This window comes from Nesoenas mayeri, assembly GCF_963082525.1.
Source record: "Nesoenas mayeri genome assembly, chromosome: 11".
Classification (NCBI taxonomy): Eukaryota; Metazoa; Chordata; class Aves; order Columbiformes; family Columbidae; genus Nesoenas; species Nesoenas mayeri.
The window spans coordinates 11,210,610-11,234,469 of NC_137563.1; the positions used below are offsets into that span (position 1 = coordinate 11,210,610).

Sequence of the window (23,860 nt, forward strand, 5' to 3'; positions counted from 1 at the left end):
GATATTTGTTCATGGCTTTTCTTCAGCATAAAGAGCTTCAGTTTCTAAATGATGGGAAGGAAACAGATACATGAAGAAAATGTGCTGGAACAAAATTTTTCTGATGGATAAGTATTTTGTGGAGAGATAGAAATCTCACATTTTGTAGCATAAATAACTTGTCTTGAATAATCGCTTATGCTGTGAGGAGTATCTCAAAATAATGTTATTGCAATTGTATGTTTAGGAATTTTGGTAATTTATTTTAGTTTCTTGTCATAATCAGAATTTGAGTTCTTGATAAAATAATAGGGGTTTTTTGTCCTTCTGAGTTGAGAAACTGTACAATCTCATCTGTTTTGTAATAGATGTTTGAAAGTTTCTTTTGGTTGAATTTTGAATTGAAGGAAGAAATTATCTATAACTCATTTGGAATGTTCCTATTGCTCCTGTAGCTTTCAAATATGAAAATGTATCCCCTTAGAAAAAGTCCCCTTGGTAAACTTGCTGCTTCCTTGTAACTTTTTGTAATCCATGAAATGTCGCTGCTGATTTGTTATTAAATTTTAAAAGTTAGTGTCCTAGATGTTATTTACATTGTCGGTAGTTTCAATAGATTATGCCTTAATAGCTGTCATTCATTAACACCTTGCCAAAATAGGAATGTTATGGCCATTTTTAACAGGAAATAGTTAAAAGGGTTTGGATGTTCTCTTCGAGATGATGTGGAGGCAGAATGCTTGGGTAACATGGAAAACCTTTCTTGGTTTATCTAGAGTTTATTTTAGGGATAACTTCCCTTTCTTTTGCTCTAAATCTGGTATCTTTCATGGGTGCTGATGTTTCAGCTTTATCATGCTGTATTGTAGTGTCTTCTTTTCCTTTTGCCACTAAGAAAATAAGGATGGATTACTTTACAGTTAAGTCATGGAATAATTCTGGTTGGAAGGGGCCTCGGGAGGTCACGTAGTCTGAGCTGCCTGGAGCGATCTGATATGAGACTGCTCAGGGCTTTATCCAGCCACCTATTGAAAACCTCTCTGAACAAGCCGTTCCCTCTGAATGGCCCTCTGCCTCTAAGAAAATAATAAGAGTGGGTTATTTTACAGTTAATTCATCTAGAGATCAAGCCGGCTATTCGAAACCAGATCATCCGTGAGCTGCAAGTTCTACACGAGTGCAACTCTCCATACATAGTGGGCTTTTATGGAGCTTTTTACAGTGATGGAGAAATCAGCATTTGCATGGAACATATGGTAAGTATGTATAGAACTATCTTAGCCTGAAGTTATTAACAGGCCATTAATGCAAAACCAGTGTGTCAACAGGACTTAAGTTAACGAAGTAGACCTTTCTGCACTAAAAATTAATCAAATACTGTATTTCAGATTTGCTCTGCAAGTCTGAGGTTGGGATTGATACGATCTGTTTTATCCCCTTCTCCAATATCTGCTTCTCTGTAGAGGTGTAAGATGTACAGTTTGCTTCTCCTTTATCCATGATCTGTGTTGTTGAAAAATATTGACCCAGTTCTGCTACTTGTTCTGGTTTGGGTTTAGTTTTGTTTTTATGCAGAATGGACCAGATCACTCCCATACTACAGCTGTACAGTCCTTGGTAGCTATGATAATGAGAATCTAGTTTAGTCTTATGTAGATGAATCCATATTTTGTCGTCTTTTTTTTTTCTCCACAATTTTACAGAAAACACAATTACAAACACTAGTGCACATGAAATTAACAAGGCCAGAAGGATCTAATATACCTGTGGTAGGTTGACCCTGGCTGGACATCTGGCACCCACCAAAACTGCTCAGTCACACCCCTCCTCAGCTGGACAGGGAAGGGAAAATACAATGAAAGGGTCAAGATGAGGAAAGGGAGATCACGCAGCAATTATTGTCCTGGGCAAAAGAGGCTTGAGATGAGGAAATTGGTTTAATTTACTACTCATCAAAATCAGAGTGGGATAATGAAAAAATAAAAACTAAGTCTTAAAGCACCTTCTCCCTTCTTCCTTCCTTTCTGGACTTAACTGCACCCTGATTTTCTCTGCCTTCTCCTGCAAGTGGCACAGGGGACAGGGAAGGGAATTGTGGTCAGTTCATCACGTTGTCTCTCCTGCTCCTTCTTCCTTATGTTCTTCCCCTGCTTCAGTGTAGGTCCTTCCCATGAGCTGCAGTTCTTCATGAGCTGCTCCAGCGTGTGTCCCTTCCATGGAGTCACAACCTGCTCCAGCGTGGGCTTCCCATGGGGTCACAGCCTCCTCTGGGCATCACCTGCTCTGGCATGGGGCCGCAGGTGGAGATCTGCTCCACTATAGATCTCCCTGGCTGCAGGGGACAGCCTTCCTCACCATTATCTTCATCACAGGCTGAGGGAAACCTCTGCTCTGGTGCCTGCAGCACCTCCTCCCTCCACTGCTGACCTTGGTGTCTTCAGAGTGGTTTCTCTCATTGTTTGTTTTCTCCCTTAACTGTGTTATCCCAGAGGCTGAGCCTTGGTGAGCGGTGGATCTGTCTTGGAACCAATTGGAATTTACTTTATCAGACATGGTGGAAGCTTCTAGTAGCTTCTCAGAGATTCCCACCCATGTAGCCCCCCCCATTACCACAACCTTGCCATGCAAACTCAATACAACAACTTCTTTTAATACCAAAAATATTTTTAACTGCATTTCATTTTAATAGAAAAGTACACACTCTTCTTGACATCTGTTTGCCTTTCTCTAACCATATGGAACCAAACCCTAAAAGTAAATTTTCTGTAATTTTAATTACAGGTCAGTCAGGTTTTTTTCCTCACTTAGTAGAGGATGTTTTTAATAGTCTGAAATATAATAAATCTAAAGACCTTTTTATTATTTCCTTGACAAAACTTCAGAGAGAAACCTTTTTTTTCCTGGAAAGTACATGGGATTGTTTTAATGCTGGTCTAGTCTTAGGGAATTTTTTAGAAGAAATCGATGGTTGCCTAGGAACGAGTGATCATGATGCAGTTTTTAAGCATGTGCTGGCTGAATGGAAAGCGTGCATACCTCAAAAAACAAATGACTATTGGGAATTGTAAAGTTAGTTTCTCAAAATTGAAAACAATAATGAAAAATATGTAGAAAATAGATTTAAAAAAATGACTTTCTGGGCATTGTTTCACAATACATCATTAAATGTCACCAATGTGCACATCTGCAGTTGCTAAGAGTGTGCGCATTGACACACGCTGCAGGAGAGATGGTGGCCTTATAGAATTACATGGAGAAATAAAAGGCCTAAGGAATCTCAGTTTGTTTATCAGTGAGGAAAATTAACAGGAGTGATCAGGGTTTGTAAATTCCTACACAGGGAATGACCTATCTGACAGCAGAAATCTCTTCAATTTAAGGGAAGGCAGTGCAAGATGTGGTTTTTCAGGGCTGAATCTGGGCTAAGTCAGCCTGGATACAAGATTTTTTAACATACAGAACAAATGATCAGTAGGATATGAAATAGAAAAGGTGGATTATTGAAATTGTAGTCTTAATTAAGCCATTAAGCTGTTGGCTTAATGTGGATCATTAGGTGGAAGTTTTTGGTCTCGTTCTGGATAAAAGATTAGATGAGAATCTCCACTGTCTTTTTCTGTACTTATCTTTCTTTCACTTATTGCCAGTCAAAATCCTTATTTTTAGCAGCGTGTTACAAAACTTAAGTATGAATATGAACAAAAAGTTGGAGGCAGAACTTGAAGATTGAGGTGGTTTATATTTTTAGGCACATAAATTCAAAATCAAATACATAACTTTGCTTAGCAGCAGGTATTTAACAGGCAAAAGGACTGGAAACCGCTCTTGAAAGACACTGAATGTTGCAGCCAACACGAGGCAAGTGAATCGTGTTCAGCTTCTTCCAGGGTTGGATTAGTCCTTGGGGAAGGGAAAAAGTGTTTTTCTGTATGAAATCTGTTAATCTACTGGTGTCTCAGCTTAGACAGCTGCCCAGAAATGCAGGCTGGTTATACAGGGGATTTATATAGACTTTTTTTTTTTCTGTTGGTATATTTTTAATTGAGTGTGGAGTATGTGGGTGTGGTTTTTAGAAAAAATACATGACTAAATAAGTATTTATACACTTCTCTTCTCATAAGGGTTTTAGATTTTACTCCTCAAATAATAAAACTTGGCATAGATTCTAGATTTTTTCTTTACATGTATAAATGATGATGAAGACTTCAAAAGGATAGGCGAAGGCAGAAGGTAATTACTTTCTCAAGGTGGATTTTTGCCTTGAGTACTGGGAGGTGTCAAATGCTGATCCGGACGACAGGATTGTTTTTTAATTCGAGAGAACTTTCTAATTTATTATTTTGATTTTATGTTCTGTATTCTAGAGGATCTAGAACTTATGCACAAGCATATTGTTGAATCAGTTGCTAAATATAATTTTTTACAGTTTTCCTTCTCAGAAGCCCTTAGCAACAGAGGAATATATTTGACTTTGCTGGGGATGCGTGTGCATGCATTCAATTTATTTAAGCTAATAACATTAGCAAGGCTGTTACTTACCATGAAAACTTTAAAAACATTTTTTTCCTATTTTGGTATTTTGAGATCTGTTCCATATCCACCTTCTGTCCTTGGAAGCTGGAAGAGCCACCCTGGATGTGCAGAACTAAGAGAACCCAACTTTCCCTGCGCAGGATTTTGTCGGGGGATACGGGAACAGGGATCTGGGTTTAGTGTTTGTTGTGGGGTGGCACTGGCACTTGTTATATTTAGGAATAAAACATGGTCTTTTCCAGTGTAATGAATTTTTATCCCCATAATCAGGCTCACAAAATCTTCTACACTCCTTCAATCCTCCTTGCTCTGCCTTTGGAAGGGGAGAGACTCTCATGTGATGGCTGTGACAAGGAGAAAATGCACGTTATTGCATTGGTCTGAAAGTTACAGAAATCTGTAAAATTCCTAATGCTTGGTCTACAGCTGTTTGTGAACAGTACTTAACAGGAGCTAAACCATGGAAATAACAGTATTGAGCATCATTGTATGAAGTGTTTATTTGAGTGGATGTTGTTCCTGGCCAAATGTTTGTTTAAAATAAACATAAAGCTGACTGATTCCTACTGAGGAATTATTTGTTTTTTTCAGATACGTACCATAACAGTATTAAATCAAACATGAAAACTGACTCTTTTTTCCTCACCAAGTTGTCTTCGGGGTATAGTCCTGTTTTAAAATGTTTTAGAGTAATTTGATTAGAGCTTGACTCTTTGAATATTTATAATTAGGATGGTGGCTCGTTGGATCAAGTACTGAAAAAGGCTGGAAGAATTCCCGAGCAGATCCTGGGCAAAGTCAGCATTGCGGTAAGTGCCTGCGTCGCTCTGGGAGGCTGGAAGCGGGTACATTTGTGTCTGTGGTAATGGCAGATCCAGGAAACAGCCACTTCAGGACCGAAAGATGTGGGAAAGAGCAATATTACTGGATTTTTAAGTCTGGTGCTTTCTTTTAAAAAGCAATCTTTGTACATGTCATTATTTGGTAGCTCAGGGCATTGCGATGAATAACACATTTATTGTCTTCACTTTGATTTTTCCGCTTTCCTGTCAGCTTCTGCTTCTGGATGGGAACAAAATTAACATAGTTTCATTAAAAAACGTTAAATAATATCTTTTCATATCTATTGTGCAACAAGCTGTGTATGCAAAACTTCCAGTAAGGGTTCAGTTGATTCTGTGTTTCTAGTCTGAGCTGGAGGTACAAATTAAAATATTGGTTTGCAGCGAGTACACTTTGGGATTTCTGTTATGTCACATTCAGCTGGAGTTCTTGTACAGACAAAGCATGCAATTATATTTGCTGTTTCATAAATCGAAAATTTTTCTTTTATTTGTCTTTAGGTAATAAAAGGACTCACATATCTGAGAGAAAAGCATAAAATAATGCACAGAGGTAAGATAAAATTTTGCATTGTAACTTTCCTTGAATATAGTTTTTATTAAAGTTAAAATACATACTTTTCATATGGTGGGTTCTTTAAGGTTCAGTATGACTAAAGTTCAGAGAGCTTTTTTGAGTAGTATAAAGCAAATTTATTTTTTTTTAATCTGAATCTTTCACTATGGTTGTTGTTTGTCTTCAACTTCTGCTGTCTTACTGCTGTTTATCTGGGTTTATAATCCATGCTTCAACCTGGTGCGTGTGTGTATTCTGTTGGAAACTGTGCACACAGAATTTCTGCCTGTTGGAAGCTGCTTGTTGCCAGAGTGACTTGCCTGGTGGGGAGGATATGCTAAAGGTGGAATTGTAACTGCAGACCACAAGTATTCCCTTTGCAGCGAAGACAGGAATGTGTTCAAGCACTCCAGTGATTCAGCTTCTGTTTCCTTTAAATACCAAATGAGTCTTCCCACATTTTTCTGGGAGAGAACAACACTTTTCCAGTATGAAAACAGTACGTGATAAGCTCCTGGGTGAGCACAGGCACAGAAGCACAGGCTCCAGTCAGGACTGTGCTGTGCATTAAAGATGCTCTCACCGTTCTACCTGCAGCCATGGCACTTGGGCTGAGTAACCATTGCCCGGTGTAGCTGCAGTGAAGATAAACCCTGTGTAGCAGGGTTGTGGGCGGTATCTTTCTTAGAAATGTCAGCACTTGAAATGAGGCAACACGTAGTGAGGCAAACCCTTCATGTAGTTTCCATTCCTGCCCTGGCTTAAGAGGGAAAGAGAAGCAGAAGCCACTTGGATGAGACACCTATGAATGGGTTTGTGCAATGACATAATTAACTGTTTGTGAAGAAAACTACATTACAAAAAGCATTGTCCAACTGTGTCCTTTTCTTCATCACAACTGCTAGTCTTCTGGTAGTAACAGATCTATGAAGTGCAATGACTAAATCTTTGGAGAGATTCACAATCACAACCTCTGACCTGAAATTAATTTGACAATTTAGTATTTGTTATTGCCATTAAAACTTCTGAAAGCAAGTCACTACTTCTATCAGCTCTCTTACACATGCTATTTATAGACATCTGTCATATAGAATTTCATCTCTTTTATACATCAGGGGTTTTAAAAACCCAGTAAAGCCGTGTAAAATGTATGTGTTGCTCCTACACTTCTGGGGTCTTTAGTTACTTTAATGTAAAATAAATGCCCTGCCTTATTTTCAGCTTAAAGTTGCCCTTTTTAAAATCCAGCTCTTTCTTTAAGCTGTTGTGTGTTCCATTAAACAAAAATGACACTTGATATGTTAAAGTAATAAATACCGTTATTGCTGACGTGAGTGTAAATTGAAGACTAGAGATGGAGTATTTCATGTTTTTGTTTGAATGGCACTGTTCATCACGGTCATCATGCGATATGTATCAACCATGCCAACCATTTGTGGAGTTTTGTACCATATAAGATCAATCTTCAGATTCTAAAAATATCTTCATCAAACGCTAATATATGTCTGAGTTTATATTTGTTGGCCAGACCAAAAGAGTAATTAGCAATCCTAATTTACACAGTCTGTTGTAGGATCACCTTCCACATGAAGTAAACTGTTTATTACATGCTTCTGTGCGTTGTGGGTGGTGGTTTTTTTTTTTAATGCAATATAAGGCTTGCAGAGAGAGGAATCTGTGTATGGGATCCCTCTGTTGAATCTCATAGGCATCCAGCTTTGTTTTGTTATCTTGACTAGTCTCGCACATGAATGTAGATTTTATAAATTGAGTGTTCATATATCACTGTTTTTGTTGCACTGCGTATAAATCTGGGAAAGAAAAATCAGTTTAAATGGAGTTGTCAGGAGCTTCAGGTGATGTCTGGCGTTTAGTGTTCTGATGAACTGCTCAGTGGACTAAATGCATACAGAACAGGTTAAGATGACCTGTTGTTCTTGGGCTGTGCAACCTCCAAGTGCTATTTTGAAGATAAGAGGTTGAGTGCTCGCTTTGAGAGCGGTTGAAGGTCCGTGATGGTGCAGGTTGATGGCACCTGAGGGTGGCTAGTACAACTGAGATTTCAGCGTTAATGCGGGGCAGTAAAACAAGGATGTAAAACATCACCATAGGGCAAAAATTCACAGAAGTGTCTTGGATGGTAAGGATTCTATAAGATGTTAATTTTTCCGTAATGGTCAGCAGCGTGCAGCATTCTAAGTGTGAGAGACTCTGTTAGACCAATGATAATGCTGACCTGAAAGAAAGGAATGACAAATAAATAAACAAAACTGGTCAGTGCTGCATTCAGTTGGATTGATCAAGAAGTAACAACATAAATGACTAGGGGGAAAAAAGAAAAGGAATATGGTGGCTCCTCTACACGAGGTTCAGCTTAAGCTGCTTCTGCACACAGATCTGTCCTGGATAAACTGTGACCTCTGGGGAAAAGTATTCACTCATCGTTACAGGCAGCTCAAGGAAGAAGTCACAAGGGCTTATTAAGGAAGGAATGGTAAATACAGTCTTTTTATAGACCGTTAGCTCATCTGGGCCACCACGCTTTGTTTTGTTCCTCTCTGAAAAGGCATGATAGAAATTGCAAAACTTTGGAAAGACAAACTGGTGGGGTACAAAGCAGGCCCAGAAAAGAAAGGGGCAAGGAGTGTGACCATGGTAGATATTTGCAGTATTATTTCCTATTTGCTTAAATAAAGATATTTGTAACAGGGAATGTTACAGAAAATGCAACTTTTATGGCACTATTTACCTCTGTGGTTATTACCAGAAGGCACTAAATGACAGTGAAAGAAATGTCCTGTAACTAATTACAAAGTGTATTGCTACAGGCTATTAAGATGCACAAACTTTTTTTTTTTTTGCTGTATTTTGTCTCTGGATGAATAAGTTAGTTAATCAGAACATAATTTTACGTATTTTTGAGCATGATCTGGAGTGCAATTCACTCTGTAAGTCTCCTCTTGCATAGAAAATGCTTTGTGAGGTGCCTGAGCTGCAGTTGCACCCAGCAGCTCCAGGGCAGGAGGTACCACAGAGCAGGGATGCCCTCAATGGTCTGTTCTGGTGTTGGTTCCTGGAGTCTTCTCATGAGATCCTACCTCAGGAAATCAGAATTTGAAGGTGCCAATAATGTGCTGCAAGACAAATACGTTCTCAAATCTCTGGCAACTCGGTAACCTCCACGCAGAAGAAATTCTTGCCTTACGGTGTTGTGATAATGTCCAGGGCCACCTTGGTTTCAGAGAGCAGAGCTGGGGCAGAGGAGGCCCAGCTCTTACAGAGATTACAAGGCATCCTGTAAGTCCTGGAAACTTCTTTTTATTAACTAGCTCCTTTCTCAGTGTCATGTATCTGTGCCTCTGAGCTGGCTGAAGACTTCTCTAGAATAGCACAGCTCTGTTTCGGTGTTGTCTGGGATGACACGTGAAATGTCCTTTCATTTTCTTTAAAACTGAAATACTTTACGGATGTAGCACACTTGGTCTTCCTCCCTAGATTTGTCTGTCCCTTGCAAGTTAGTGCGCGTATTTTGAAGGATGCCTTGGTGTTCCTGTGCCGTTTGGCAACACAAATCTCTAGTTTCCAGAGAAACTGCTGAAGTGCTTGGGCACGCTGGAGTTAAAATAGTGTAGTGTGCTACATTTAGAGGGGCAGAAAGCAGCTTTCCAAACATCGTGCTCCGATCACACTGGGTGCCTTGCGAGGAAAATGAGAATGCTCAGGGAAAGGCAAATTTTATATAAATCTCCAGCGAGGAGCAATGATTTGCTGTGTTATTGTAAGAAAGATAAAGTGTGGGATTATCAGCTACAGAAACACTGAAGATACAAGCAAAGTCTTTGAGAGACCAGGTGGATTCTAGAGCATGGAAGATGCTTATGAAGAGAATAGCATTCCACTGTCAGTGAACAGATTGACAATGTTGGTTTTTGCCATTTAATTATGAACATGAAGTATTCATGAGCTGTAGAGATAAGCGAGGATTTATGTCTTTGTTCTGAGTTGAACTACTAGATGTGCACAGATAAGCAGTACCAATCCAGAGGCCATACCTGTAATTCGTTTAGGCTCTGCAGTCCTTCCAGCATATTTTGCAAACATTGTTTTTTCCACCTTGCATTTTTACACAGACTTTAGGTGCAGATTCCTGTGTAGCTGGGAATCTGTGATCTCTGCTGCCTGACTCACTGCACCATCTGCTTGTTCTCTGATTTTGTTTGTTTGTTTAGTTGGTTTGGTTTTGGTTTTCCCTGCTGGAATTTTAAACTGAAAGGTCAAGCTCCTGTTCCTTTTAATTGTGAAGTGTACTTGTGGTGAGCTCTCTACAAGTAGTTGAAACTCACACAAAGGAGGCAGAACTTGCAGAAGGTTCAGCTGTCTGCCCAGGAGGCCTCTGAAATCTCACTGTACTGAAGCTCAGCTCAGTTAACCAGTGTGCAGCGTTCTCTTTCCTCCTGGTAAACAGCTCCACAAACTGCCCAGAACCTCTGCTGCTCTTATAGGAGGAGAATCTATTGAGGAGACCAATGTTTATAAGCCAGTTACTTTCCTAGGGGTGGAAAATTCAAAGTGCTACCTACAAAATACCTGCCCATATTCTTCCCCCTCCATAAGGAGGAAGACTCTACCTGGGAAAGCAGCCGGGATTTTCTCTGTGGGAGGAGGATGATGTCCCCAGGCCCAGAGGGCGGTTCCTCTTGATCTCTGGGTGGGTTTTTGGGGCTGGACAAGCTGTAGACTTGCTGTCCTGCAGCTGAGCCTGGAAGAACTTATGTAGGCACAAATCATCACAAAACACGATTTCCAGTGTGCCTGGAGAGCTTCAGTTTCCTAATACGGTGATGTCAGGAACCAGAAAATGCAGCCACAATTTCCAGAAGTAGAAAATTTCACTCAAGCTTTGTTTTCTTCTTTAAAAGGGGGTTGGGGGGAGAAAGAGCTAAAATGGAGTTTTGTCTTCATTTCCAGTCTCCATGAATGTTTTTCAGTGGGGTGTTACCTGCATGGGGATCTCTTTCCAGTGGGGAAGAATCACATCAGTATCATCTTTCCAGTGACATCCTCTTGACATCACGAACTAAGATCAGTTCCACAGTCACTGAAATGGAAACTACCTGGAATTATCGGTGTTTAAAAGTGAAAAGCAAATGAAAATATGCTACAGACTCTAGACTGCTGGATGTGCTTTTGAATAGCAGAGTCTAAAGTGAAATTCTGACAGGCTGATCTCTTTCCTCAGAACCATTTTACAGTCCCCTTTGTTCTGTAGCATTACTTTGCAGCTGTGAGTTGTCGTTACTTGTCTCGATAATGCGTTAGTAATGACCAGCTAAGCCACAAGATACATTAAAAAAAAGTCTTACAGCTGTAAAAGAAATGCTAAACAATTGTTCTCTGTACCTTTGCATTCTCAAATAGCTGTTATTAGTTGCTTAGCTACCAGTGACCCTTATTAAATTTCCATTTAGAAAAAGTGATGAATACAAAATCATAAGGGGGTTCTATCACAGGTAAACAATCTCCAAGTATTTTAAATGCAGCATGTCAATAGCAGAATTATTTTTTCAGAACTCTTAAACTCAGCAACCAACCAACAAAAGGGCCACCCCCCTCCAAAAAACAAAATAAAACCCGAACAAAACCCAGAAGAGCGAGAACATGTTTGAGAACTGTTTTGCTATAGGATGATTTCTGGTTGTGTACATGCAAAGGCCAGATTACGATGACGGTGTGGCTGCCGTAGTTCATTAAGCTTTGTAAAAGAAATATGTAGGGACTCGTTATTGATTATTTCTGGGCAAACGAACATTAAAGAGGAGATATGCTGATATACACTTTCAATTTGATCTCAATTGTTAGTCATTGCAAGGAGGATGTAGATACCCAAACTTAATATTTGAAGGCCAGGAAACAGGGTGAAACTGAATCTTGAAACTAACAACTTTTTTGCACTTCTAATTAAAAAAAAATTATTTTCATTTCTCTGTATTTAAATAGAGTGACTGTGAAATGTGCCTGGATGGGGAACCAGATCTCTGAGTGTTCCCAGAGAAGAGGCTGAATTATGTCTTAGTTAGAAGAAAAACAAAAGGAGACTCCCACTAACTCTGACCTTTCATGTTGGTTTCATTGCCAATTCTCTCATTTTATCTATTATAAATATAAATAACTAATTCACTTTTTTCCAGATGTTAAACCATCTAACATTTTGGTAAACTCCAGAGGTGAAATCAAGCTGTGTGATTTTGGTGTCAGTGGACAACTGATAGATTCTATGGCAAACTCATTTGTTGGCACACGCTCCTACATGTCTGTAAGTACAGATTTTATAGTTTAGAGTTTACTGTACTTTATGGGAAAGTCATCACAATTCCAGTAACCAAATAAGAAACCAACTATTGCTGTTTCCACTGCTGTTCATAGTTCTGTGCTTCCTGCATTCCAGGAATATTCCAGTATCAGATCGTGTGTTGGGGGGAAGAACTCTTGCAAGAAAAGCCAAGCAACTTGGAATATTTTATAACGCTACAAAAGAGATGCAATTGCATCTACATTACAGAATCCTGGCTGTTAATGCATTTGAATTTTGTATATGTGGGTCTCCAGAAAAGCCTGGTATTTATAGTCTGTTTTCCGTAGTAAGTGTGGTTCTCTTTCCACTCCAGCATTTTGCTGCAGTCACTCAGGTGAGCGGCTGCATCACTCGTGATCGTGTCGCTCCCGAGAACCCACCACGGCTGCAGCAGCCAGAGAAAGCACGAGCGGCTGGTGCGGGCAAGGTCGTGGCAGCTAAGCCCAGACTAGTGACAGGGTGTTCTTTATTCCTCTGAGTGAGGAATACCTTGAAACTTGCACTTCACATGAGCTCTTTGCATTATGCAAAAGTCACAGCTAATGGAAATAACAGGGCTCTTATTCTCATGTACTCACCTCGTTCCGCATACAGGCAATTAACTCCTACAGTCAGAGCGCTAAGAGATCCTGCTGTAGGACTGAAACTGTGTGGGCTTAAACTTAAAGGAGAAAAGTGTAATAATGCTGCTTCGGCTCAGCATGCGACCTGCATTTCAACATCAAAGGCAGTGTTATTTTTTTTTTTTTCACTTAATGTTGGTAACATACTTGAAATAAAACTGTGGCTTGTGTTCCCACATACATCAAGAGGCCGTTGCTAATTAGCAAAAAAAAAAATCGCAGCTCTATCTCTTCTGAGCCCTTGACATACTATTGGCTCATCCTTTTCCTTCAAATAGAAGGAATGAGAGCAAAGTGCCATCCGCTTCCAGTTTTATTTGATTTATTGTTTTAACAGACTGAGATTTAGCTTTGCTTCCTGTCATCAGCTGAGGTGGGACACTGGAGAAAGCTCAAATATAATTTCAGTAAATGTTAAAAACTAATTTAATAGATCTATCACCCATTATCGCAGAGGGAAGAGGCTTTACAGTCATACTGCATTCTTACAATCTATGATAATGTTTCAAATTACGTATATATTTTTTCCAAAATATGCATATAGTCAGGCAGGAATGTGCACCACTCTGGTAAAATATGAGCTTGTTTTTTAAAAGAGAAGAAAAAAGCAAATTGAGCATTTTATTTAAGAAGTCTTAATAAAAATGGATCCAAGGATTATCCAGATTGATATTTTATTGAAATTAAAGAAACCATATTCAGCACTCAACATGACAGTGATAAAGCAAGTGGAAAAACTAAGCAAAAAGAATTAGTTAAGGACTAATTTTATGTTGTAGCTCTTCAGGCAGAAACAGCAGATGGGTACGCTGGTGAAAACTGAGGATCTTTGGAGCAATGGAACTGGAATATCCAACAGATTTTAATCATGATTCAACTGACCGAAGAATTCCACCCTAAATATCTGGCCACTGTTTGAGTCTCCTAAAGACAATACAAAATATATTTTTAGCAGAGTTTGCCTTACCTGCGCACATTTTTGTAATATTTACATTAGCCTGTGCTTTCCAGTTTTGTTTTTCTAAGAAAAATTTAAGCCTATTGTATTTTTGTTTGTCAGGCCATAATGTGTGAGTGATTAAGCTGGCAGCGTAAGTCTATCTTCCTATCTTGTGTATAAATATATATCTGTTTCAGTCATTGTATCTCCAGGCAAGGTCTGTGCCCTGCATAATACTTAAACATAACATATCAATTGAATTATATTATTATCATTTCAGTGGATTATAGAGCTGAACAGTTTATTTAGAAATTGAATATCGATCTAAATCTGCCACATGCACGTATGTAACAGTCCTTGCATAGAAGTGTTTCCGCTACAGGGAGCGGTCAGAATGGTGTCAGCTGAGAAGTGTCGCAGACCACAGGATTATTTCTGTAGCCTCAGGGCACTTTTGGACCCATGTAGAATCAATAAAATTACCTTTCCTCTCCTTCCTAAAGCAGCAAACCAAGAACAGCCTCTCAGGGACCCAGGTGAATCTTTAGATGCCCATACTAGTTTAGCTTTCTTGCTCTTTAATTATCCCATCATCATTAATAGTTGTAGCACTTAGATATGATGCTGAAGAAATAAAACAGCAACACAAATAGCATCATTTTTAAAAAGTCTCAAAGTTATTTGCAGTGATGTTATGGAATGTTTGTGGAACTTCTGGAACTCCAGATGAGTTTATTAAAGAAGAAGATCAGTAAGTCACTCATTGGAAGGTGTCATACTAATAAGTTGGGGTTTCATCCATCATTTTTATCCAGGCTATTGCAGAACACAATATTTTTCTTTCTTGTTACAATGCTGTCTTTCCTCCCTATTTTTTGTTTTTGTACGTGTAGCCGGAAAGACTACAGGGAACTCATTATTCAGTGCAATCGGATATTTGGAGTATGGGGCTGTCCCTGGTGGAAATGGCCATTGGCAGGTACCCGATTCCTCCTCCTGACTCCAAGGAGCTCGAGTTGATGTTTGGCTGCCCAGTCGAGGGGGATTCTCCGGTCACAGAGACCTCGCCCAGGCAAAGGACACCTGGGCGGCCAGTGAGCTGTAAGTTACAACAACCCGTTAAATTCTTCTCTGATGCTCTTCTCCATGAGCTTAAAGGTTTTCCTTATCCGATACTGGTCTGCATAGTGTGGCTCTGAACTTGAAAAAATACCAGGATTGTGTTTGGGCACGTGGCTCGGTCTCAGTGTGAGGAGGTACCTGAGAATCACAGACCAGAGATGCTTTTGGTAATAACTGAGCACCACTAAGATCCCAGTGAAGTTAATGGCTTGGGTCAGACCTGAAAACAATGTCTCCTTGTGTGCAAGTATTACCCTGTTGCTCTTCCACTTTTTTTTTTCCTGTAAATCCACTAGATGAGATGTAAGAGTAGTGTGCATGACTTAGCTTCGTAACCCCCTCCCGCCACAGAAGGAGTGTTAACACTCTGTTTTTCCACTTCTGCGATTTATTCTTAGCCTACGGACCAGACAGCAGACCCCCTATGGCCATCTTTGAACTTCTTGATTACATCGTCAATGAGGTAATCGACTGCTTGCACTTGTACTAATACAATTGTAAATTTTTAAAGCATTCCAGAATTTGAGGGCATGTGGGATTAGTGTTAGGATAAGCCAGGGCTTCTGATCTGTTATTGCTGCAGTGTGAGAGACCCGTCTTTCTGATATGTGTGTTAGCTTGATTTTAAATTATTCCCAGGAAAATTCTAGTTCAATTCTCTGCATTATTTAAGTAGGTTTATGTGTTTTCCAGCCTGCATCATGTAACCTGTTAGGACAGTTAATAGCAAACAGTATGGTCAAGCACATATAAAACTATTTTTTAAAAGAGATTTGTATTTTAGAATTGATAATCTGTTTCCATGATTTTCACAAGTGCTACTGAAACTCCTGTGACTCCACTGCTTGTGCCCTTCAAAAAAAAAAAGCATGCTCATGTTTGCTATAATTTGTAACAGCTGGATAACATAATTGTTCCAGGTGAATGACTTATAAAAAGTGTCTGACACATGTATTTAAAAAGCACAGTTGGTGCCTAGGGCCCTGCAAAGATGAGCATTGCTTATGCTACTGTACGTGTACTGATAAATTGCTTCTGTTCCTCATCTGCATGCACAATTCTCCTCTCACATTAAACCTATTTTCCATATTATGTAACACTTTAATGTGACAGCACTAACTTTGAATAGAGTTAGTGTTGGGTTATTTAAGATGCTGTGGTCCTGCTCCTGTAGCATCCCTGAGGGGGATTGATTTGAGCTAAAAAGCTGCACTAGTTGAGAATTTGGTGAATTATCTGCTGCCCCCTCTGCAGCACAAGCAATCAGTGGCAGCTGCTACATCCAACAAAGTTACACCAGGGAGTAACTGAATGCACACTTGGGTGACGTGTGTACAGGGTTAAGTGCTCACAGGACCTGTGGTGTAAGAATGAAAACTTAACTCGCATCCCATAGCAGGCGGCATGGAGAACAAGACAATAGTATACAGGTTTTATATGGTACCTCTTCTGTCTTTATTGGAATTATTTTTGAGTTCAGAACCTGAACAAACTTATTCCCTGGGACAGAGTATTTAGAACAAAAGGATTATGGAACTAGTGATGTGCAGGGCATATTCTCTTCCCCAAAGTGGAGATTAGTAGTGAGGAGAATAACTGTGATAATTACTGCCAGCTGTGCTGAGCCCTCGTTAATGACAACTCAAGGCTGTGAGAACCCCATTCAGGTGTGTGTATAGAAGAAGAAAAGAAAAGAAAGAAACCAACCCAACAAAAACCACCCCACACCACAGAAACTCTGGTCTGATTTATGATTGAAACACCTAAAAACCAGCAGCTGTGAGGGCAATAACAAAAATTAGTGAGTGATAAGCTGAGCATCTTTACTTTTATGAAACACAGGACAGCACATCCTTTATCGATGTGGATGGAAGCTGAAGGCTGCCTGGCATTTGTTTCAGAGCTCAGCTTTGGAAGGAGCCCTGGGCAGTGCTGGGGGTTCTCAGCTTTACCCAGATAGAGGACATGCGGTTGGTAGATTTTGCATAATCATGTATTAGTTATGCTGAATGACTGCTTATTTTTCTCTTTATTTATTTATAGCCACCTCCAAAACTGCCCAATGGTGTTTTTGGTTCTGAATTTCAAGATTTTGTTAACAAATGGTGAGTATTTTCTCTGTGGCTAGGTTGCAGAGGGGCACATTTGGGATCAGCCCAGCTGTCTTGCTGTATCAGTAACTTGGTAATCAGAGTCCCTACTTGTAGGCCATAGCAAATATAATTTCAAGCAGCATAATTCTATTTCTCTGACTGTTAATGTGCCTAAAGCTCATTTTACAGACACCAGATGACAACATGTGCATCCCAAGAGAACCCCAGAGCTGAGAGATGTTCCCCTTTCAGATACAATCTCTGCTGCTGGGTGCAACTTAAATTAGCGATTAGTGCTTCCTCAGCGTTGAAGATGCCACAGTATGTGGGGGCTCCGATCACACAGACCTTTGTAAAGGAGGACCCTCACTTTTCGGAGTAACCTTTCCAGCATTCTGCACTGACCATTCCATCTGATGCCGAAGTCTTTGCAGGCTCCAGATGCTTTTTTCTTTCCCAGTGCTTCACTGAAATAACAGCTTTATCCCAGCGGTTGTTCTCTCATGTATTTCCTTTTCCAATTGCACTTCAGTGACACCTGCACTGAACCAGCGTATTTAGTGCCAAAGGAGGCAGTTCATTCCAGTTTAGATAGTTAGTTTGTTTATTAAAAGCTGTGTAGGTGTATTTACTGTTTCCAAAAGGAAGAACAGTAGCGCAATCAGTGTGCTTGATACTGAGCGTGAAAATACTTGGGTGAAAGAAACTTGAGAGATAAAGTGGTTCACATTGTTGAGGTTGTTTTTTTAAATGAGAATTTGATTTCTCCAGTTTGGTTATAGACACTCACTCCTGCCCCCACTGAACCCAGTCAGACAACTCAGGATTTCATACCTAAAACCCGAGCTGTGAGACCTACAGAAGGGAATTGTTCTCAGACCCAGATCTGTGTTTGAGAGGCGCTTCATTACCCAATGCTCTTATCTGGAGTGGCATCTTCTTTGGACCAAAGCAGTCGACCAACATTGATGTCACTTGATCTTTATTTTAAAAGATAATAGTGTGTAACTTGTGTAATGCTTTCTGTTTTCCTAGTTTAATTAAAAACCCTGCTGAGAGAGCTGATTTGAAGCAGCTGATGGTAAGTGGAAGTTCTTAACTTGAACTAAGAGCACTTTTCTGTGCAGGTTGGGTCCCTCAGCTGACCCAAGATCAGAGCACATGGCCTAGGGTGCAGTTCATGGCCCTTGACAGAAGCAGCTCAGGTTGAGGAGGGGCTGCTGGGACAGGGACTGTCAAGGAGAAGAATGCTGGTGGTTTTTGGAGTCTGCCACTTGATAATTACAATAAGTATATGACCTAATGCTATTAAATTAATTAGCCAAAGAGATCTCTCTTTCTATGGTTTATTAATCATCTATATACTTTATTATCACCAAAAGAATAAAATTGCACATACCTTATGGACCAGTTAAATATACTTTTATCTTTTGTGAAACACAAAATTTGCCTTTTTTTTTTTTTTAAGTCAGTTTTGCCTTGTAAAACCTGTAGAACTACTCAATAGAAACAAATCCCAAGTTGTGGGGAGTTTTTTTCTGCATGAAATGACCTTACCAATTTCAGTGGATCTTTTAACAGTCTTAAGTATAACGTTAGGCCTTCAGGGTGCAAAATGCCATCAGGCTCTTGCTGTTACAAAAAGCCTTTCTGTACACAGGCAGATATTTTCCAGAGTATTATCTCCAGTGGCTGAGTCACATCCTTATCCCATCCCGAGGTGTAAGCGTTCCGCGGTAGGTGCTGTGTAGGCAGCATTCCTCTGGAATACTTTGCGATGTCTACATTTCATCTGCTGGTTATTTCCGTCATCCTGCAGCAAAGCTCTCCTGGTCACTCCACATGGCTTGCCAAATTTTCTAGCTACCTTGAATACTGAAAATAAAACTGCATTTATGGTAGTTCGTGTTATTCAAAATCATTATTTCATGGGTTGAGCGCTGGGATAATAATATTCTTTCTCTTGTGCTCAGATTCACGCTTTCATTAAGAGATCTGAAGCGGAGGAGGTGGATTTTGCGGGGTGGCTCTGTTCGACCATCGGCCTTAACCAACCGAGCACACCGACGCACGCCGCTGGGGTCTGAGGGGAGAGCAAACCCTGTCCTGCGCATCTGGTAACAATGCTATTTTGGTCCTGTTTCCTCAGCTTGTACCTGTTCAAACATGTGTTTCACCCCTTAAGGAAGAATGTCTTTATAGCATGTGCCAAATGGTTTTAAATTTTGTCATAAACTAATTGGTATTGTATTGGATTACGTTCTTTAACTGACCAAAATGTAAGATGTTTAAGTTCCAGTGCTTGCTGATTTTAAGTGATTATGGATATTCTTTCTTAATGAAAACAGCCCTGGGGGTGTTTCCCCCCAGCTTGTTTGAACTTTCTTGAGATTCTTTGTAAACTGTTGGTACTCCGATCACGCTTACCTGATCTCCCACGCAGCGAGGGGTGGGGACGCTCCCAGACTGGATCTGCCCAACGTGCTTTTGCTGCTGCCAAACCGTATCTGAAAGTCAGGCCTAGCGGTGCCGATCTTGCTGTTGTTTAGAGATCTCTCTTTCCAGGTGAAGAAGGCAAGAGCTCTGCATTTCTTGGAATGTACAGGGCAATATTCTAATTGTAGACTTGTTCATATTTCTATATTTATTTTTAAAACATATCATACTTGGATTTAGTGATGTATGTCTTTCTAATTGATTTTTAAAAGTAGTTCTTGGAAGTGTCCTACAGAATCAAGACCATGATCCCGGCAGTTTGCTTTCTTTTAACCTAAAGATTCATGACAACTGTGTTAATGTCTAAAGTGTATGAAGATTCTCTATTGTTTTATTCTCTGAGATGTTTAGCAATGGATTCTCTTAATAAATATATTATCAAGTAACTTCTTGAAGATTGTTTTTTTTTAAACTCAAAAACTTAACCATCGCTGCATTACACTCTTTTTTTCTATATATTTTTCCACACAACCATGCAGCACTCTTAGTTCCAAGAGGTATGTTGTGTATGTAAAATGACAGTGTGACACAGGGCTCGAGTTGGTTGCCATCACAGTGTGGGGTTATCCTGCTGCCCAGGTTTCTGTGCAATGTCTGAGGGAAGTGTGGTTGCAGTTCTTGTCTGTTGTGCTCACACCAGGTGCTGTAACCCCTGGGTGGATGTGATGGGTGTTTTCCCAGGCCAAACCACCACTGTGGCACAAACCCCAGGACCAGGTGATCCAGGAATGATCCAATGATAGGACTACACTGATTTCTTCAGCTTATTTTTCTTCAGAAACAGAACAGGGTGAGGTGGGTACAGCTACATCTCCTCAGCCCAACATCCTGCTCTCAGCAGCGCTGTAAGAAGTTCAGCTCCTCGAAAGGATGTTTCAGACACAGAAATAGCTGAAGTTCTTTCCCAAAAGGAATCCCACTCAGTCTGGTCATGAACGTGCACTTGGCCAACTGTATCAAGTATCAGAGAGGGACGGAAGAGCCTCAACCCATCAGCAGCAGGAAATGAGTCACTGACACATCCAGGGCCTCCCCCAGCGTGTGCTCACTGAACGGGACCAGCTGTGTGACAAGCCTGTGCAACGTTTAATTACAAACCTGTCCTGAGCTTTGTATCTGAATTATACACACTTAGACACAGAAAAACTACACTAGTACTTTCTGCTATTTGGTAAAATAAACATGCAGTACATGAACAGCAAGTTTTGAGAGATTTAAATCTCATTTTCCTTGTTTGCTCCACAGACAGCAAGAAGTGAACACTGCAAGCAGAGTTACGTGTATTAAGCCACCAGGAAAAGTACTTTATTACAAAATACAAGTGAACTGGTCCATTCTAATCCAAAAGCAAGCAAGGGACTCATTTGCAGAAGGCAGCAGGAAGTTGATCCATGAAAACTACTCCAGACCATGCTGGGGACAAATCACCTTTTTCAACAGTCAAAATGACCCTGGAGCTGGAGTACGCAGAGGAAGGGGAGGCTGGAGCTCCTCCCAGCACCAGCCTGCCCACATGTACTCACACAATTATCTGAACATTTTCAGCTCAAACTTTTTGGACTTTCTTTTACCTGTCAGGCTGGGAAAAGCTTTGCTAAATCTTCTGCACTCATGTTCTAAGCCCCTTCATTAAGACATCAGGTTTCTCAAAAACCATTTAGTCTTTAGTAGAAGAGAAAGCTGCATTTACATTCAAAAATGCAGTTTCTATTGCTACAAACCACATAACCAATCTCTCCTCAAACAGTGGCAGGAAGGTGTGGGAGGTTGAACTGTTTGTTCTGACCACACCCTGGACACTTTTCCAAGTTCCTTTCCTGCTCTTGAAAGCAAAACTCCACAAGAGTCTTTATTCCATTTTCTCTGATTGATGCCAGAGGCAGCGACAGCACCATTAGATACTTTTTGTGCAACCAAAAACCCTGGATACAACAATTTTCCTGGTAAGAAAGTGGCTCAGTTTGAATATTACTTTTACCGTTTGTTTTTAATCAGCTTAACAGAGTTTGGTTTTCTGTCCTTTAAAACAAGTCTTTAGATAAAATAACCAGTGCAGCGCATGGTGTCTGCACTCCAGGAGGAGAAAGAAGGTGTTGGCCCTTGGTTACAGCAGCACCAGCTCATTACTGCACCATTAATAACATTGCGGAGGGGACTTCCATCACTTTCTGGTTTATAACTACCTTACTGAACTCATCCCCCTCCTTGAAGGTCACTTGAAAGCAGAAGGTGGACTTGCATTGATCTATGAAGTTAATAACGCTAATTTAAAAATATCAATTCCTTTTTACAAGTAACACAGACCAATTCTTACCATACAATTTGTGGACAAATAAAAGGCCCTGCACTCAGGATTAGGTTCATGCTGCAGAACCTGATTGTCCTGGTGCAAAACTCCAGTGTCCCGGCACATTGACAGGTCTGTGCAATGGAGAACACGGCAGCCGAAAGACACCATCCTGGACACAGCTTTTCTTGTTGTGTATCCTAAAATTCCCACTTTAAGCAAATGAGGTTAGTAATATAATACTGGCTCAGTAACCAGCCTCCCTGGCCTGGTTTTATTTTTCAGCATCAGGAAATAACAGTAGATGAATTATTGCTTCTAATGTACGTTAAATTAGGCTGATTTGGTTAATGACTTCTCCCAACAACATACAAAGCTACATTAGGTTTTAAATGCACAACAGATTATGCTACATATTTCTGCAGCAAATTTTCCTTCTTTTAACATTTAAGTCAAGATGGGCCAAGCTTGTGACACTCGTGTTCAAGTGGAACCTCCCCAGACTCCGCGAGTCTTGCAAATGAGCTATTTCATATCCACATACAGGGCAAAATGAAAATCAGTTGGTGAATTTTATATAAACAAAGAAGAAGTTCCTGAGTCTGTATTAAAACACTTCTCTGTTGTCTTTTTCTCTCAATCAGATTCTTCCTCCTCTTCCTCTTCATGGTCTTGAAGACTCAGGTGTAATTCCGTTTGATTGATGGCAGCCTCGTTGTCCATCTGCCCCAGAGTCTGCTACAATGAAAGAGTTTATCTTGCTAATTATCAAGACCACCAGCGATACCGAATACTTCTCAAATCACTATTGAAATTGTTTCAACTAGTTCAGGCTGACCATATGTTTAGTGAGAAGTTTGGGTGGTGTCTGGACCTCCATCGCCCACCATCAGCTGAACCAGCTTGGCATAGTTCAGAGTATTAGACACAGTGTTTAATAAATGGCAACTTGAAACCATGCAAATATAAATCAGGTATTTCCCACCCTCCCTGGAAAGGACACGCTGCCTTCTGGGATGGGAAAAGGCAAAATCATTGAAAACACAAACCAGATGGATTTTAGAGCTGAGCTTTTCTGTTAACGAGCAGCACAAACAAGGTCACCACGAGAACCACAGATGAAAACCACCCACAGGCAGCCCGACAGCCACCGGCACCAGCACAGCCCCCCTCTCCCTGCCATGCGGTGACAGCCGTGACACTGGGCTGGCCATCCCGTCACCAGGTGTCCCCTGAGTGTCCCTTACCTTGCGAGTCTCCTCTGTGGCGGTGGCTGAAGAGACGGTGTCGTTCCCCTCTCTGGACCTGATCATGGACTGCAGGGCCAGCTCCTCCACCTGCCAGCAGGGAACAGGACAGCTCTGCACAGGCACTGTTCTGGGGCTCTAGTAAAGGCTTACACAGCTTCTCAGGGACATGGGCCAGTGCTGGGTTAATGGTTGGACTTGCTTATCCTGAAGGTCTCCAGGTCTCGTCCAACCCCAAAAAACTCTATTATATTTAAAATTTAATTATTTTCGAATAATCAACAGAAAAGCTTTTAAAACTCGTTTCAAGCTGCCCCAGCCGCGCAGACAGCGCTGTCCGCAGAGCCCTTTCCCGGGACACGGCTGTCCCCAGAGCCCTTTCCCGGGACGCGGCTGCAGAGCCGCGCTGAGCTCAGCGATAAGTCTGCGAAGCAGCTGCCGTCAAACGACTAAAAGACAAGGAGGCCGCAGGAAACAACCCAAACCCCTCCGGTTCCCGCTCGGTCGCAACTCAAGAGCATCAGAGATATTAATACAAAGGGACGTGCGTGGCGGTGCCGGCCCTGCCGCTGCCCGCGGCCGCGCTGTCCCGGGGCCGCACGGCGAAAGGACCAGCCCGGGGGTGCCCGTTCCCCCCTCACCCCCTCGGCCCCGGTGTCGCGGCGGCCCCGCTGACCCTGAGGCGCCGGAGCTGGTCGTGCAGCGCCGCCTTCACCCGCAGCAGCGTCTCCTCCTCCTTGCGCAGCTCCTGCAGCCGGCTCAGCATCCTCCGCGCGCGGGCCTGCCGGCG

General features: G+C 41.1%; 2 protein-coding genes across 4 annotated transcripts in view; one reads left to right on the plus strand and one right to left on the minus strand.

Moving 5' to 3' along the window:
* Nucleotides 1–19,922, plus strand: part of MAP2K1 (mitogen-activated protein kinase kinase 1) — a 35,715-nt gene extending 15,793 nt beyond the window's left edge. The window contains exons 3-12 of one of the 3 annotated variants that reach the window (XM_080351122.1): nucleotides 1,089–1,235; nucleotides 5,244–5,321; nucleotides 5,856–5,907; nucleotides 12,099–12,223; nucleotides 14,719–14,926; nucleotides 15,346–15,410; nucleotides 16,991–17,052; nucleotides 18,076–18,121; nucleotides 19,014–19,157; nucleotides 19,484–19,922. In XM_080351122.1, the coding sequence (XP_080207248.1) occupies nucleotides 1,089–1,235; nucleotides 5,244–5,321; nucleotides 5,856–5,907; nucleotides 12,099–12,223; nucleotides 14,719–14,926; nucleotides 15,346–15,410; nucleotides 16,991–17,052; nucleotides 18,076–18,121; nucleotides 19,014–19,127 (897 nt within the window). In that variant the 3' untranslated portion in view covers nucleotides 19,128–19,157; nucleotides 19,484–19,922. Of the gene's footprint in view, nucleotides 1–1,088; nucleotides 1,236–5,243; nucleotides 5,322–5,855; nucleotides 5,908–12,098; nucleotides 12,224–14,718; nucleotides 14,927–15,345; nucleotides 15,411–16,990; nucleotides 17,053–18,075; nucleotides 18,122–19,013 lie in introns of all 3 variants that reach the window. The other 2 variants (XM_080351121.1, XM_080351123.1) reach the window with 2 other exon arrangements.
* A 2,078-nt stretch (nucleotides 19,923–22,000) lies between these two features.
* SNAPC5 (small nuclear RNA activating complex polypeptide 5) lies at nucleotides 22,001–23,842 on the minus strand. The gene is made up of 3 exons (XM_080351247.1): nucleotides 23,747–23,842; nucleotides 23,071–23,160; nucleotides 22,001–22,561 (listed from the first exon to the last, which is right to left on the minus strand). The coding sequence occupies exons 1-3, from the start codon at nucleotides 23,834–23,836 to the stop codon at nucleotides 22,460–22,462; spliced, it is 282 nt and encodes a 93-aa protein (XP_080207373.1). The 5' UTR covers nucleotides 23,837–23,842; the 3' UTR covers nucleotides 22,001–22,459.
* Nucleotides 23,843–23,860: the final 18 nt, after the last annotated feature.